We start from the raw sequence: 14,861 nt of genomic DNA, 5'->3' as shown, positions 1-14,861 counted from the left end.
CCAGTGTATGCAAGGTCTTAAAAGTGGTTACAGGAGGCATTCGTCATCCTGGGGCAGGGCAGAGAATAGAATTTCTTAAAGCCATTCTGAAAACGTTATTCCCCCCCTCCCCCAAAGAAGTTGCAGAAGCATCCATTTCTTTTTCTTAATTTAATTTCTGCACCCATCTATATAAATAGGGCAGTCCTCCTTTGACTTTTCCGTAGCCAGAGATCACAACTCCCTCCGCCGAAAGATCAAACATTTGGTGTATTCAGGCATCTCCAGCTGAGGAAGAAAAATCGGCACTGAGTCATTGCATGAGCAAAATGGAAGCCTATGGGAGAAACTGCAGAGCTGGTAGGATCCCCCTTCCCAGGAAACAAAGAGCAAGAGTGGGAAATGGTGGTTGTGGTTTCTGCAGTTCTATTTCATTGTCCCCTACAATGTTGTAGGCTGACCTCAGCCTCTTACCATGCGCTCGAGCCGAAGTGCATTAATGTTTGCCAGTTGACGAAGTTCCTCCACATCTCTCAGTCCCCACTCAGGATTTCTGCCATTTTAAAAGCATATGTTAAAAGTAGAACATGGCCTCGTCATAATGAAATCCTTAGAGCCTTTCCCCAAGGAAGGAGAAACAGTAGGCTAAAGGCTAAACACGGTCTCTGCCTGTAGCTCATTTCATCACCCAACACAATCTTGCCCTGTCCATTATCCATGCTATTACACAACATGTAAATAGTGAGGAAATAAACCAAGGGGAACTTTTCAAGTAGCCTTCCCCCCATCCTGCCTTGATCTCATTAGGGCTTTGGTGGTCACCACAAGGGAGACAAGAGGTGAAATCCTTTCCTTCAGCTCTAACATACCTGGCCTGGAGCATGTTATCCAGTTGCACATTGCACTCTGGGAGGATGATCCCATTAACAGCAAAGGGCTGTGGAGTGGAAGCAGAGTGAGCATTAACACCGGGCCAGCATTCTATGGGGCTCTGAGGCCAAAGGTCTAGAACGAAGGCAACAAGCCTAACATCAGTGATCCTTGAGCAAGCCCCATTGAATTCAGTAGGATTTACTTCTGAGGAGACATTGTGCTGTAAGACTTATGAGCACATTTGTGGAAGAGAGAGAAGTCTTGTGGCAGAGCAGAACTGGATCAAAATATGAGCCGCTTTCCAACCTTGAGGTTCTCCCTTTCCATCAAGTTGATGCAGGGGCAGTGGGGGATACTGCTTAGCGCTGGGCTTGGGTGCACAAAACTCTTATGCACCTGAGCAGAGCAATAAGCAGAAGCTCCCGGCCTTCCTGTTGGCTGATGTGGATGGAGAGTGATCCTTGGGGCTCCTGTTTTGCACATCAATTCAAAGGCTCCCAACACAAGTGGTGGTCAGGCACTTTGAGCTGCACAAATCAAGACTTCTGGCAAGCCCAACCCGTACCTGGTTTTAATGAAACATGACCTTGCAGGTCAGTTGGGGAATCCTGGCAAGCCCGGACTTTGCCTGTGATTGCCTTCCCACTGAGCTTAATCTGTAATGGATGGTTTTCCTATACTCACCCCATAGGCCAAGCAAATGCCTCCAGGTTTCAGCAGTTGTCCTATGCCTTTAAACATTCCCTATAACACAAAAGGTTATCTGTTGAATGAGATCCTTTGCAGAGGCCAGTTTCCATAATATTGACCTAAGTGCTTTGTCATACCTCCAGGCCTTGATCAGTCATGTGCAGCAGGTTAATAATAATGATGAAGTCACAACAGCCTTGACTCAAGCCAGCCCACTGGTCCCATGGCTGTGTTACATCTATGGCAAGGGGTTCTCGGACATTGGTCACCTTGGTGGCTTGGATGTAAGCAGAGATGCTGTGGGAAAAGATGGAAGATTCTTATTTTTGTATGTAAAGCCATAATAAAAAAGAATGGGGAGAATTACTTTCTCCAGTTTGCTTCCCCCTGGCACCACAAAAAAAGCAACACTGGGTTTGAAATACAGTCAGGCAATATAGTAGGACGCTAGTGGGAAATGTATGTAACTTCTTTCTCTGAACCAGAGAAAGGGTTATGATACATGCATCAAACATTGATTCTACAAGTTAAAGGGGTGGACACATTTTTATGATTTTTCCAAGTGACAGTGCTAAGATTTCAGATGTGACTGCTCTGTGAATTATGGTCAGTGTAAATGACACAGGCACTCAACTACATGTGTATGTGATGCCAGCGACAAGCAATACAGCACATTGGAACAGTCTCCCATGCCATTTTATGCCCTTCAGTTTCTGTCCTCACCCCTCTCAACACCTCTTGGTGAGCAATGACTATTAGAAAGGTTATTATTTGAAAATGAATGCCCCACACAACACGCTCTTTACTCCATCTGTTGACTTAAGCTGTTTGTGCCAGATGATTTTTACACAGGCCAAGATGCCACCTACGAAATGCTGTTACAATTTTATCCTCACCCTTCTCCATGTTTTGCAAATTGTAAGTTGCAGGAATAAAGGTAAAGGTAAAGGGACCCCTGACCATTAGGTCCAGTCGTGACCGACTCTGGGGTTGCGGTGCTCATCTCGCATTATTGGCCGAGGGAGCAGGCGTACAGCTTCCAGGTCATGTGGCCAGCATGACTAAGCCGCTTCTGGTGAACCAGAGCAGCGCACGGAAACAGCGTTCACCTTCCCGCTGTAGCGGTCCCGATTTATCTACTTGCACTTTGACGTGCTTTCGAACTGCTAGGTTGGCAGGAGCTGGGACCGAGTAACGGGAGCGCTCACCCCGTCACAGGGATTTGAACCACCAACCTTCTGATCAGCAAGCCCTAGGCTCAGTGGTTTAACCCACAGTGCCACCTGGGTCCCCCCAAGTTGCAGGAATAGCTAACAACAAAATAAAATATAATGAAGGAACATCTGGAAAACCCCTTGGACGCTCGCCAACCGTTTGTTCATGTTTGTCATACCATAATTCCCCCCCCAAAAAAATCCTCATTTCTCACTGTAATCTAGTGCACATTGACCATGATACCGTATATAAGACGACCCTCAACTTTTCCAGTTAAAATATAGAGTTTGGGATATACTTGCCGTATAAGAAATATGACCCGGCGTATAAGACGACCCCCGACTTTTGAGAAGATTTTCCTGGGTTAAAAAGTAGTCTTATACGTAATTTTAATCTACCCACAATCCACAGACCCAAGCTAAGCAGTCAAAGCAACACCAGGTGCAGTATTAAAGCCAACAATTTTAAAATTGTTTTTATTGCCAGATTATTCTCTAGTGCACCTCTGAGAGGGGGTCCCACCAATGAGTTCTCACTATTCTGCTGAAATGTAAACATGCTGTTACTGCTTCAGCTGCAAGCCTTTCTTGCTTACCAAGAATATATGAAACAAAATAAAAAAATTCCTTCCAGCAGCACCTTAGAGACCACGAAAGCTCATACCTATGACAAACTTAGTTGGTCTCTAAGGTGCTGCTGGAAAGAATTTTTTTATTTTATTTCGACTACATCAGACCAACACGGCTACCTACCTGTAACAAGAATATTTGCATAGCTAGAATCTGTCCAATACAGAACAGTCTAGCTATTTCTCGGAAAGGCATTTCCAAGCTACTGAACACAAGCTGCTGTATGCTTTTTGACAGTCCCTTTTGGCTGACTATAAACAAGGACTAAAAGAGCCAGTTCTTTTTAGTGCATATTTTGTGCCAACATTCTGCTGGGGCCAAGGGAAAGCATGGTCCACACACTACTACAACACCCATCCCTTGGTGTCACCACAGGCCCTAGTGTACCTCTGTTGAGAAGCTGGGCTGATCTCTGAGGGTTGCCAGATGACCGTGGGTAAGGCCTGGGCAAAGTGCACCACATGCTGTCCTGTGCCAGATCCCAGTTCAAGCCCAAAAGCTGAGCTTGTGTCATCCACATAGTCAGCCAGCACCTCGAGGATGGTTTCCTTGTTTCTCTCAGCCATCGGTGAAACTAGCATCTTTTCTGGAGATAGGCTCTGTTCTCTTCTCCTGGGATTTGTGTTTTCTTTCTGTTATCTCCAGCCCTACAATGATGCCCTAAGCTATATTAAAGCAAAGGAGATTACACCGAGATGCACTTTGCTACAGCAGGAAAGGCACGTGTTGCCCTTCCGCCTGCAGCTCAGACAATCCTGCTGCAAGATTCAACACAATGTTTTCACTGGGATATTTTGTACAGACCTCTGAGCTGTGTGTCTGCTTCATACACCTGATGATCTATTCTACAAAGTAGGCTCATCAAATACTCATCATGCTGCAATAAGATGGTTGGCTTTTAAGGGGTCACATAATCCTGTTGTTTTTATTCAGAAACATGTTGCCTTTGGAATATTGCTTCTGTTGGATTTTTGTTAGATTTTATTTATATGCAAATGCAATACAGTAATACCTAACTTTAATAGCATTACTATACAATATCACTTTTGTCTAGGAGTTTGTTTCATAGGCTATTAAGATCAATGCCAGCTATCAGTACGAGGCTGGCCGCAATACTCCTGAATCAGGAATGTGTTCTAAATCAACAGTGCTGAGACTTGTGACCATCACTCACTGTATAAGAGGTCAAGAAATGGAACTGCTGAAAATAAAAAGTACAACTTCATTTTATTGTGAAGGATCACATAAAGAAAAAGGTTTTAGCAGGCATTGAAAAACAGTACAAAAGGCGCCTTGTTGATAATTAATACTGTACTTATAAACCCTTCAGGGGGCAGGATGAGCTCTGTTGTGGGGCTTCTGGTACACAGCATTCTTTGGGAGCTTTCCCCACCAAGTTCTTCATTTGTGGTGTCTGATGGGCAAGTCCGTTTCTAAAAACTTTCAGTTCTTATCAGCATTGGCTAAAATCAAACTAATGCAAATCCTTGTCTCTCCATCTCTCCCACACAAAAAGCCCTTTGTTTCAAGAAGGCAGACTGGGTGAAACACTACAAAGCTAATTCTGGATCCAAGCCAAGTTAGATTGCACATCTTTGTGTTCTGTACGTATCCAGCACGCTGGTATATATCAAATTACAAAAAATTACAGTACTGTATAAGGGTCAGGACTAATTCTGTACATCACCAAAAGCCTTTTGGGAACTAGGGTTTATTCAGTCCCATTGAATCCAATAGGACTTGCTCCCAAGTGTTTTAGGGCTGCAGGCTTAGCTTAATTATCAGCTTTGTAAACATACCCTGTGATTTGCTAGGCCGAATTTTAATTGCCACCCCCACCCCCAGCGCCGTGCTGTTAGTATGTGCACTTCGCAATATCAAATTATGCCTTCCCAGCTTTTGAATCCCACCAGTCTCCTTGCTAAACGCATCAAGCAACCACCTCTGAAGAGCTCAGTGGCACGTTCCGGGAACACCATTTTACACCGCCTCCATTCCGCAGGCTCCAAACGCGCCTTCCTCTTCCCGCGCAAAGAAAACACGCTCCCAAATCCCGCGCGACTTCCGCCGTTGCTAACAAACGCATGTGCCGCCGCCGCCGAGCGCAGCAACGCCTGCCATAGAGTCTTCATCCCTAGCGCGGCACTGTGTAAGGGTAGGAAGCGGCCCGAACGTCACCTCCGTCAACCACAGAGATGGACGGCGGGCCGCCTAGAGCGCCGTCGCTCAAACTTGGCCGCGATAGGTGCACCCCGCTGGATCAGAGAGAAGGAGCGGGCAGAGCGTTCCCTCGGCGTCCTCTGCCGCTCGCACGCCGGAGACAGAGGAGAGCGCCGGTGTGTCTCCGTTTTGCCCGCCTCCTGGAGCTGCCGCCATGGCCATGTTGCCCGCGGGCCGGCTCGGTACCGTTATCCGCCTGCTGCTGCGGTATGCAAGAGGCGGGAGGTGGGCCGGGCGGTTCTTGGGGGCGCGGAGAGGCCCGTAAGAGGTCGAGGTTAGGCTAGTTCACGTGCCAAACTCCCAGCGGAATCCCGCCTTTCCCTCGTGAGGGATGAGGGCAGGCGCCCGCGCCCGCTTACTCCGCCGTGAAATGTTCAAAGCTGCTTCAGGTGCTTCCAGTTTGGTGGTGCCCGCCACAGCTCTGAAAGGTGGGCCGCCCTCGCTAACCCCAAATCACCATCGAGGGGGCGAAGCTTGTGGTGGCAAGTTTGCCAAAGGCCGACCTGCTGGTTCTTATGACTGAGGCGAGACTTAAAACCAGAAACTTCCTGCTTCCTGGCTCCTGCTTTTAGTCAATAGGCTAGGAGTGGGTAGGAGCTTAAAACTAAACGAAGGAAGGGATTCTCAAGGGCCATCTAGTCCAACCCCTTGCAACACCAAGAGAAGATCAACCACTGGCCAGTTTCTGCTGGACAGCCTAGTGCTATCTCTGCAGGTGCCCCCCTTTGTTCTCAATATCCAGTTTCCAGTCACAAACAGCAAGCTTGAGAAATAGTCCGTGTAGAACTGGAAGACAGAAGCTGTGAACTGTCTGGACTATTTTTGACAAAAAATGGTAGATTAGCTGGCTCTTGATCTGTTCCAAGGTAAATTTTTATGTTTATAAGTAAGAAGGCACATTTGAGATTACTTAAGCCCTATTAAGATATGAATATATATAAATATACTTGCATTGTGGAGCGGAGGACTTTTTGAAAATTAGAGTAGACCATGCAAGATTGAAGTCAGTCCATCCCTGCACTTTACTTCACCTGCTTTGTTGACAACCATCTGCTCTGAGTTATCCCACTGTGGATCTCACACTGTGGAAACAAATTTATACCTCACATCGGAAAACACTTCAAGCTTTTAAAAATGCCTTTTAGTAATATGGACATCTCCTTAAATTTGTTTTTTAAATTACAATTTTGTCACTGCTGAGAGGTGTTGCTTCTCCCTCTTTTCCACAGCACCTCCTATACCAATCCTTATATCACCTTTTCTTCTCACTCGGGTGGCCTTGCTGTTTCTCCTGAAGCACATCTGTTCTCATTATTTTGTTCATTTGCTGCTTGCACAGGTCTTTATGTTGTGAACCATGAAGTGCTGACAAACTCTTTGTTGATTTTTCTACAGGCAGCATCAGCCACGAGCATGTGCTGTTAGGATGCTGAAGACTACCAGCTCACAGCGAAGTGAAGCCTTGGCAACTCCGCCTCTTGATAATGTTCCCAAGGAGTACTCACCCAAGATTCAGCAGCTAGTTCAAGACATTGCAAGCCTCACCCTACTGGAGATTTCTGACCTCAATGAACTGCTGAAGGTGCCAGTGTTTGCATGGGAAGCAGGGTGATTGCTGTACTAGGGAAAGATGGGGCGGCAGACAGCTAATTCTGGGTCATATCTTTCTCTTTTTCTGTAACAGTGGGATGGGGTGCTTTGGAATTCCTTCCCCAGTTTCTGTGATGCATACGATATAGAAGAAGGATTAATATTTCTCTAACACTGCTTACTCTGTCTTTTTCTTCAGAAAACCCTCAAGATCCAAGATATGGGACTCATGCCAATGGCTGGGATGATGCCACCAGCACAAGCAGCAACTCCAGTAAGGGATTGTCATTTTTACTTGTTGCTTATTTGGGCTGAGTAGCAGCTGTAGCTGGGCAAATGTCTGAATGGAAAACTTCAGCAGCCCTACAAATGAGCATTCTGTTGTGAGAGTTGTGTGTGAAGGCACCAAAATATTACTTAACAGGCATGCTTGAGGCTGTTGGACTAAGCATGCAGCCAGCCTGTTGTTGCCCTGCATTTAACAGTGGCTTTCGAAGTAGAAAGAGAAGCAGTTCTGCTGCAGTGTCATGGAAAAGGTTGTTTCAGTGTTGCTAACTCGTCAAATGACATTTTCCTGGATGCTACTGGTGTATAACAAACTCAGCAACTGGAGATGGGTATGCAGGGGTGAGAAAAGTTCTCTGCTAATAGGGGCTTACTTTGTGGTTGTGCTTGGTACAGTGGTACCTCGGTTTAAGTACACAATTGGTTCCGGGGAGCCATTCGCCCCCCCCCCAAAGTACTTAAATGGAGCGGTGATAGTGCGTGAAGCACCGAAAGAGCGCTTCTGCGCATGTGTGCGCCGTGCAGATTGCTTCTGCACACGTGTGCGCCGCGGAGTACTCAAACCGAAAGTACTCAAACCGCAGCGGACTTAAACCGAGGTATGACTGTATCACAATCATCTTGCCACATTTATTTATTTATATACCCTGTCTTATGAACTGTTAATAAATAAGATATTCACAACCAAAAAACCATTTACTGTATATAAAAGCCACACAAAGCCATTAACCTATCTAAAGAGTAAATAGCACTAACACCAGTGCAGTGGGCCTGCCACTTATGTGAGGTTCTATGTGTTCCGGGGATCTATGTGTAAAGGCAAAATCATGCAAAGTCAGGAACCCCGGGAACCCTAGCTTCTGGGAAGGGGATATGATGGCTCTGGGAGCATCCCAGGCCCTCCTGTGAACTTCCCAAACACAGGTAAGCAAGAAAACCCTCTGCTATTTATTTACTTACTTACTTCACTACCAGCATAAGGTTGCAACAGTACTGTATAAGTAAAGTGAGCATAAGTGGCAGGGCCACTTTACTAAGGATTATACCAAGCCTCTAAATGTAATGCATGCCCAAATTATAATCTTATTTATTTTTAAGTTTGTTTCCAGGCTCCACAAATGGTCAAGATGAAATGTCCATTTGGGCTGCCACCTATTTCCCATTGTGGACAATCAGAAGTTTCTGGTCCATATACTGGGGCTTTAAAGTCAATAACAATTCACCTGCTATTCTAGTAACTGATTAGATATGATCATTGCGCCACTTCCAATAATAAAAAGCTGGTGTTTAATTAAGGCAAGGCTTTTGGGCTGACCTACTGTCTCTATTCCTTCATAATTAAAGGAGAACTAGCATAGATGGTGAGGTACTTTAATAATCTTCTTTCTAGTTTACTGTTGATTTTGATCAACTCTTAAATGTTTTAACTACTTGCTTCTAACTTTTTATTGATGGTTTTCATTTCTTGTAAACCGCATAAAGGTTTTGTTGCAGTCAAGTAGTATATACATTATGGTTAAATAAAAATAAAGATTCGGCAATGGCCTTGCAACCCAACACAATAATTCAGGGAAAATAATGAAGGAGTACCTGGTGCAAGTCTTGTTAGGTCTTTCATCTGTATCTGGCTAGATACAGAGGGAAGACCTAACAACTTTGGTACTACCATTTGGTAGAACAACTTTCGTAGTACCATTTGGTACTACCATTGGCTAATGAAGCTTTAGGGATGTGAGGGTCAGGCTCCTGTTGCCAATTGTGAGTGGGTTTGTATCTTTTTTGCTAGGAAGATGAAGAGGATTTTGTCCCTAAGAAGCCAGAGAAGATAAATTTTACAGTCAAGTTGACTGAATTGAATGCTGCAGAGAAGGTGAAACTTATCAAGGAAGTGAAGAACTGTATGCAAGGCTTAAACCTTGTCCAGGTAAGCAGATGGTGTTCAAGGCTGACGGGAGGCAAGTTTCCTTTTACTTGTGCCATACAGAACTCACCCTCACTGCTCGTGGCAACCAGCAGAGACCAGCGGAACACAAAGGGGAACCAGTTGCAGCAAGGGAAGAAGGCAAAGGAAGATCATCTGAGAGGCGCTGACAGGGCATTCGTCTAGCGAGGCACCACTGTAGTCCCATCTACTTGGGCTACTTTTGTGCATTTAATGGTGGTGCAAGTACCACCTTGCTCTCTGCCTCTTGTCTGATATATCCACATGAGTACTTAGGGCAAATGCACATTTCGCTTGACCTGTACTTTGATTGTATTGTGTACCAATTTATTCCCCTGGGTCCAGGAGTTTTTCTTTTTCTGTGGCTGTGCCTTCCGAAAATCTGATCCTACCTGCTGACTTGAGGCTCCATTAAGCAAAATCTCTCTTTGGATTTTCTGTGCATCAAAAAAGATCTGATTCAGTAGGAAAGATCAAATTTTCACAAGGCACAGTCGCAGAACAATGAGAAAAGCCCTGGGACCTTTAATCAGTATACAGTAATCGGGGAAATTAATCAGTACACAATACAGGTCAGGTGAAGAGTGGGTGAGCCCTCGGTCATACCAAAGGAACGTTCACATAAGGAAAGTGAGGAGCTAGTGCAGAGTTAGTGGAAGTGAATTGGCATCCTTTGAGATAGTACCAGCTAGTGTGGCAAGGTCCCTTGCGAATCATGATGCTCCAAAGAGGATTCTTCTAAGCATTTGGACTCTGGTTAGAAATGGCTTGCTGTTTCTTGCCAGGAACTCTGCCAGCTGAAAATTAATACTGCAGATTCAGCCTAGGAAACGCTTCTGTTTGGCTCATCTTCTAGGCTGCGTGATCCACCAAGTGGGCAGATAAGGGCGAAGTCACAGAGGGTCCCATACTAGTGGGAGCAGGCGGCAATTTCTCCTTAGGTTCAGCATTATCCCTTTCCATGACTAACTGGAGCGGCTCTCTTATCTCTTGCAGGCGAAAAAGTTGGTAGAGTCTCTTCCTCAAGAGATCAAAGCAAACATCCCTAAAGAGGAAGCGGAGAAAATCAAAGCTGCTCTGGAGGCAGCAGGAGGGACTGTCGTTCTGGAGTAACGGTTGGCATTGGCAGCCAAAGGACTAAAGCAGAGCAGGGGAAAGTCCTGCGCTCTGTCACCCACCTGCAGCTTTTATTTGCCTGCTGACTGGTGGTGGGGGGTGCTGTGCAGTTCCAAGAAGCTGTGCCCCGCCTTGTTTTCTCTGCAATGTGGTTGTCCACTGAGATGGCCCAGTGTGGGATGAATGTCTTCGGCACGATGGGGTCTGCTGTTTGTACCAACACTGCAAGGAACTGAATCTATAAAGAATATACACGGGGGCGAATGCCTCTGGAACAAATGTTGTGTGAGCAGACTTTCTTGCATACCAGTGTCCCTCCTCACCTGGAAGGGCTCCCTAGTTTCTGCGTTTTTGCACCAGAGCCCGCTAGCAGTTCATCTTAGGCTCTCTTGGTGGTATTCAGGGCCACTCTCTTAGCTACAATTTCTAACATGACCCACAAGGACAGCCTTCCCCAGGCATACCCAAACTTCGGCCCTCCAGATGTTTTGGACTACAATTCTCATCATCCCTGACCACTGGTCCTCTTAGCTAGGGATCATGGGAGTTGTAGGCCAAAACATCTGGAGGGCCAAGTTTGGAGATGCCTGGCCTTCCCAGTTGACTGGGAGGTTGTGGACTCTCCTTCCTTGGAGGTTTTTAAGTGGAGATTGGATGGCTATCCGTCACGGATGCTTTAGTTGAGATTCCTGCATTGCAGGGGGTTAGGCTAGATGTCCCTCTGGGTCCCTTCCAACTCTTCAATTCTTTGATACTGTGATGGGAATTGTAGCCCAGGTTGGGGAGAAGCATGTTGATGAAGCATGGTGATGACCAGCCACTCAACATAGAAGGGTAGCGGCCCAGGGACCTGCCTTGCATTGCAGGCAGCTTTCTCCATCATGAGCTGTTCCTCCCCATGAAAGAGATTGAATGTGAAAAAGCCTGATCTCTTTTCTCCTCAGGATATTAACTTATATGACAGGTTTTTCTGCACCGGGTAATCCTGGGCGTTCTGCAGATTCGCACCATGCATAAGTACTGGTACCCTGAGTAATACTAGTTGCCCTGTTTCTTTCCACCTGTTTTCTGCACCAGGAACCTGAGCTCGTGGGAAAATCACTCTGGCCATCTTCCAGAACTCCTGGCTGTTCTCTGTTACAAGTGGATCAGTTTTACACTCCTTCCCTCAACCCTATCGGATGTGATTTATAGGCAACTCGGCTTTTCTTACTGTCGGGCCCTCGCTGGCTTGTAGCTTCACCAAATGAAAGTTGGGCAGCTAAATCTATCCAAACAGGAGCTCGTGTTTCAAGGGATGAGGGGAGTCAGTGCTCGGAAGAGTCCGTTCTTGGAAGGAATGGAGCACAAAGGGAAGGGCCTCTGGGAAACGGTGAACCTCTTTCAGCCTATTCCATGTTCTCTTCATAAATGTTCCTTTTCGCTACACCATTTTGAAGTGGTCAGAATTGATCATCTCAGTTGGTTTTAGATGAGACATCCAGTGAAACAAGCTGGGTTATTAGTCGAAAGGCCATATTGTTGCTCCTTTCACCTTGACTTGTTCCTGACTTATATTTGGCAGGTGGGGGGTGGGGGTGGTATGGAAAGTAATGCCGTTTTTGACTACTTTTGCTTTCTTGCCTTCCTCAGCCTCATAAAAGCTAGTTAGTTCCAAGCAATCTATCCTGGAAGTGGCCAATTGCATAGGCTTTTTGCTAAGAAGCAGGGAGTTTGGTTTTTCTTTCTTTCCTGAATGTCTCTTATTAGGCATTTTCCATTAAATCAGTTCACTACAAAATGCCAAATATTCCCAGGGAAGAACTAGTTTAGGATATTTTTGTCCTATGCATCCCAGCAGTTGTGCACAGAACCTATGTTATGATATAGTCCTCTGTGGATACAGCCATGCCCTCTTACAATAAATTCCACATACCTGTACTAGAAAGTGCCGATTACTTTCTGCGGTCACATACATCACTTATAGGAGGCCATGAGTGTGGAGGGAGGCAGCTGCATCTTCCAAAGTTGGCAGGTATATTAATAGTGGGGAGAAAATATTAAAAAGGCTAAAGCACTCCAAATTCCTCCCTTGTAACCATACTGTGTGTCTAAATGTCATTTTGTTTTAAACTAAATTCCTGCTTCCTGTGCCCAGTGCAGTAAATAACTATTGCATCGCCCTTGTTAGTACATCCATCAAGGTGTGTGCTCTTAAAGCAGTTTGTGGGGAGTGGAGTGGGAAGGGATGCTTTAGAAGAGACGGTTGAACAATGAACAGTGTCCCTGGCCAGCTCAGAGAAGAGCATGATGCTAACTTTCGACTTTCAATCAGCTTTGATTTCTGTTTCTGTTTTTTTAAAAAATGCAACAAATAATACAAAATGAAGGAAATTTTTAGAAACATTTATTTGACCCTGCCCATGTATTTCCATGCTTTTTCACACTGGGGGCTAGAAACACACAAAACTAAATTTCCACAATTTTCTACATCACCTCCAGCTTCATACATCTCTGAGATGCTGCATGGTGCAATTGTAATCAGGCACATATTTGGGCTCTCCTTTCTACTAAAGGTGCTGTAGTGCCACTGTGGCAGTGGCTGCTATGGCAAGACTACTGTTTACAATCCTGAATACAAGAAGAGTTGCAGAAACAGGATCCAGTAGCCTGTGGGTGTTTCACTTGCATCTCTGCCAACTGCTGTTGCTTCTACACTAGCTGTGCATGGTCGGCACGACAACCTGCAGCAATGGCACAAATATCACAGAACACCCCACTCCTGCCCCTCCCACATACAGGTCCCAGCTTCAATCTCTGGGATATCAGAAATACTGGAGAGCCACTGCCAGTCCAAACAAGACGGCACTGAACTGGATGGACTAATGTTCTGACTTCATGTGAGGTGGTTTCATATTCTCTAAACAAAATAAAAAAATTCCTTCCAGTAGCACCTTCGAGACCAACTAAGTTTGTCACTGGTATGAGCTTTCGTGTGCATGCACATTTCTTCATATGTTCTCTCTACATGCAACAGACAAAACTATGAGGTAGCCAGAGCACTTCCACTGAAAGAGGTCAAGGCCCATCAACAACAAGTACTCCAACGTACAAGCTCTCCCAAGGTTTTTCCTCCAAAGGAACTCAAATCCCCTGCCAGCCCAAACAGCCAGCATTAGAACAACAGCATGAAGGAACATCAGCAGCATTCAGGCTACCATTTAGACAAGGAAAGTGGGAGTGCCATTCTGGTTGCCAGAGCCATCTGAATCCATGGCCCAGTACATAGCAAAATATGGAATCTTAGGCCACAGGCTCCCAAAGAGAAGGGTTTGGCTAGGGTAGAATAGCTGATAATATTCAGATCACAATACACAATATGTTTGTGTTGGTTTCAAGGTGCAGTGGGAGAAGTTAAGTTTATTGCAAGGGGCAAGGGTAAGTGGATGGGGACAGAGTGTGGGCAAATAAAGGCTGCCAGGGAGCTTTCAAAAGGAAGGTCAACAAGCTGTATAGTATCTCAGGGAAACTAAAGCAATGAGAAAAATTTTGATCCTCATCTCAGGCAAAGCCAGTGACCACACGGCTGGAAGAAAAGCGGGAGGATCTGATCCAAAGAGCTCTATAACTGGACCCGTGACTCCTTGTTTCCCAGAGGCCTGGTCCACTGCATGCCTTTTTCCTACTCATCTCAACATGAACCCAGAAATCTAGGTCAGGGGTATCCAAAGTTGGACTACAACAACCATCATCCTTGGCCATGAGAGCACTACATTAGCCACTCCTAGGTAAAGCCATTGTCCCTGGACCAGCATGGGATTAGCACGTGAACAGGTCTGGATCCCAGCTATCACACTCCTAGCTAAGAAGATGAGAAACGAGCAGACTCTTAGGACAATAGTGTGGTGCCCTATCAGATCACTTACGTAATACAAGGGCTAATGGTCTCACTCTGACAACTGTGCCCCCCCCCAATGCCTACAATTCTGCTTGGTTTCACTAGACTGTTGTATCTTCAGTCTCTGTCAGTGCAAGGGAAATTAGGAACCATCTTATCGCTGGCCAGAAAGAACGTAGCTCGAGGATAGGAGGATCATACTGTTTGCGCTTTGATGTGTTAAGAAAGTGAACACTGATAGAGAGCAGACTTTGAGCTAGAGCTGGAGATGGTACAACAGTGCTTTGATCATTCAGGTGTTGGCTCAGGGTAGGTAATATTTTGTCAGAGCACACTTTGGTGCTAGTTAAGAATTATACCGGTATGTTATATAAATTATTAATCCATCAATCAATCAATTCCCACCCTTCACCCTAAGATCCAAATTATAAGGACAACCATTTCC

At 45.6% G+C, this 14,861-nt stretch overlaps 2 protein-coding genes across 2 annotated transcripts; one reads left to right on the top strand and one right to left on the bottom strand.

The window, feature by feature from the left end:
* Window positions 1-171: 171 nt before the first annotated feature.
* Window positions 172-5,431, bottom strand: LOC118079737 (methyltransferase-like 26 B). Its single transcript, XM_035104238.2, has 6 exons — window positions 3,774-5,431; window positions 1,680-1,839; window positions 1,537-1,596; window positions 849-916; window positions 454-532; window positions 172-267 (listed from the first exon to the last, which is right to left on the bottom strand). Exons 1-6 carry the CDS (start codon window positions 3,965-3,967, stop codon window positions 214-216), a joined length of 615 nt encoding a protein of 204 aa, XP_034960129.1. The 5' UTR covers window positions 3,968-5,431; the 3' UTR covers window positions 172-213.
* Window positions 5,432-5,614: 183 nt separating this feature from the next.
* On the top strand, window positions 5,615-10,818 carry MRPL12 (mitochondrial ribosomal protein L12). Its single transcript, XM_035104243.2, has 5 exons — window positions 5,615-5,813; window positions 7,002-7,188; window positions 7,396-7,470; window positions 9,268-9,405; window positions 10,420-10,818. The coding sequence occupies exons 1-5, from the start codon at window positions 5,761-5,763 to the stop codon at window positions 10,534-10,536; spliced, it is 570 nt and encodes a 189-aa protein (XP_034960134.1). The 5' UTR covers window positions 5,615-5,760; the 3' UTR covers window positions 10,537-10,818.
* Window positions 10,819-14,861: the final 4,043 nt, after the last annotated feature.

Source organism: Zootoca vivipara, chromosome 2 (assembly GCF_963506605.1).
Source record: "Zootoca vivipara chromosome 2, rZooViv1.1, whole genome shotgun sequence".
Taxonomy (NCBI): domain Eukaryota; kingdom Metazoa; phylum Chordata; class Lepidosauria; order Squamata; family Lacertidae; genus Zootoca; species Zootoca vivipara.
The sequence above is the reverse complement of the archived record's forward strand: the minus strand, read 5'-3'. Positions and strand labels throughout refer to the sequence as shown.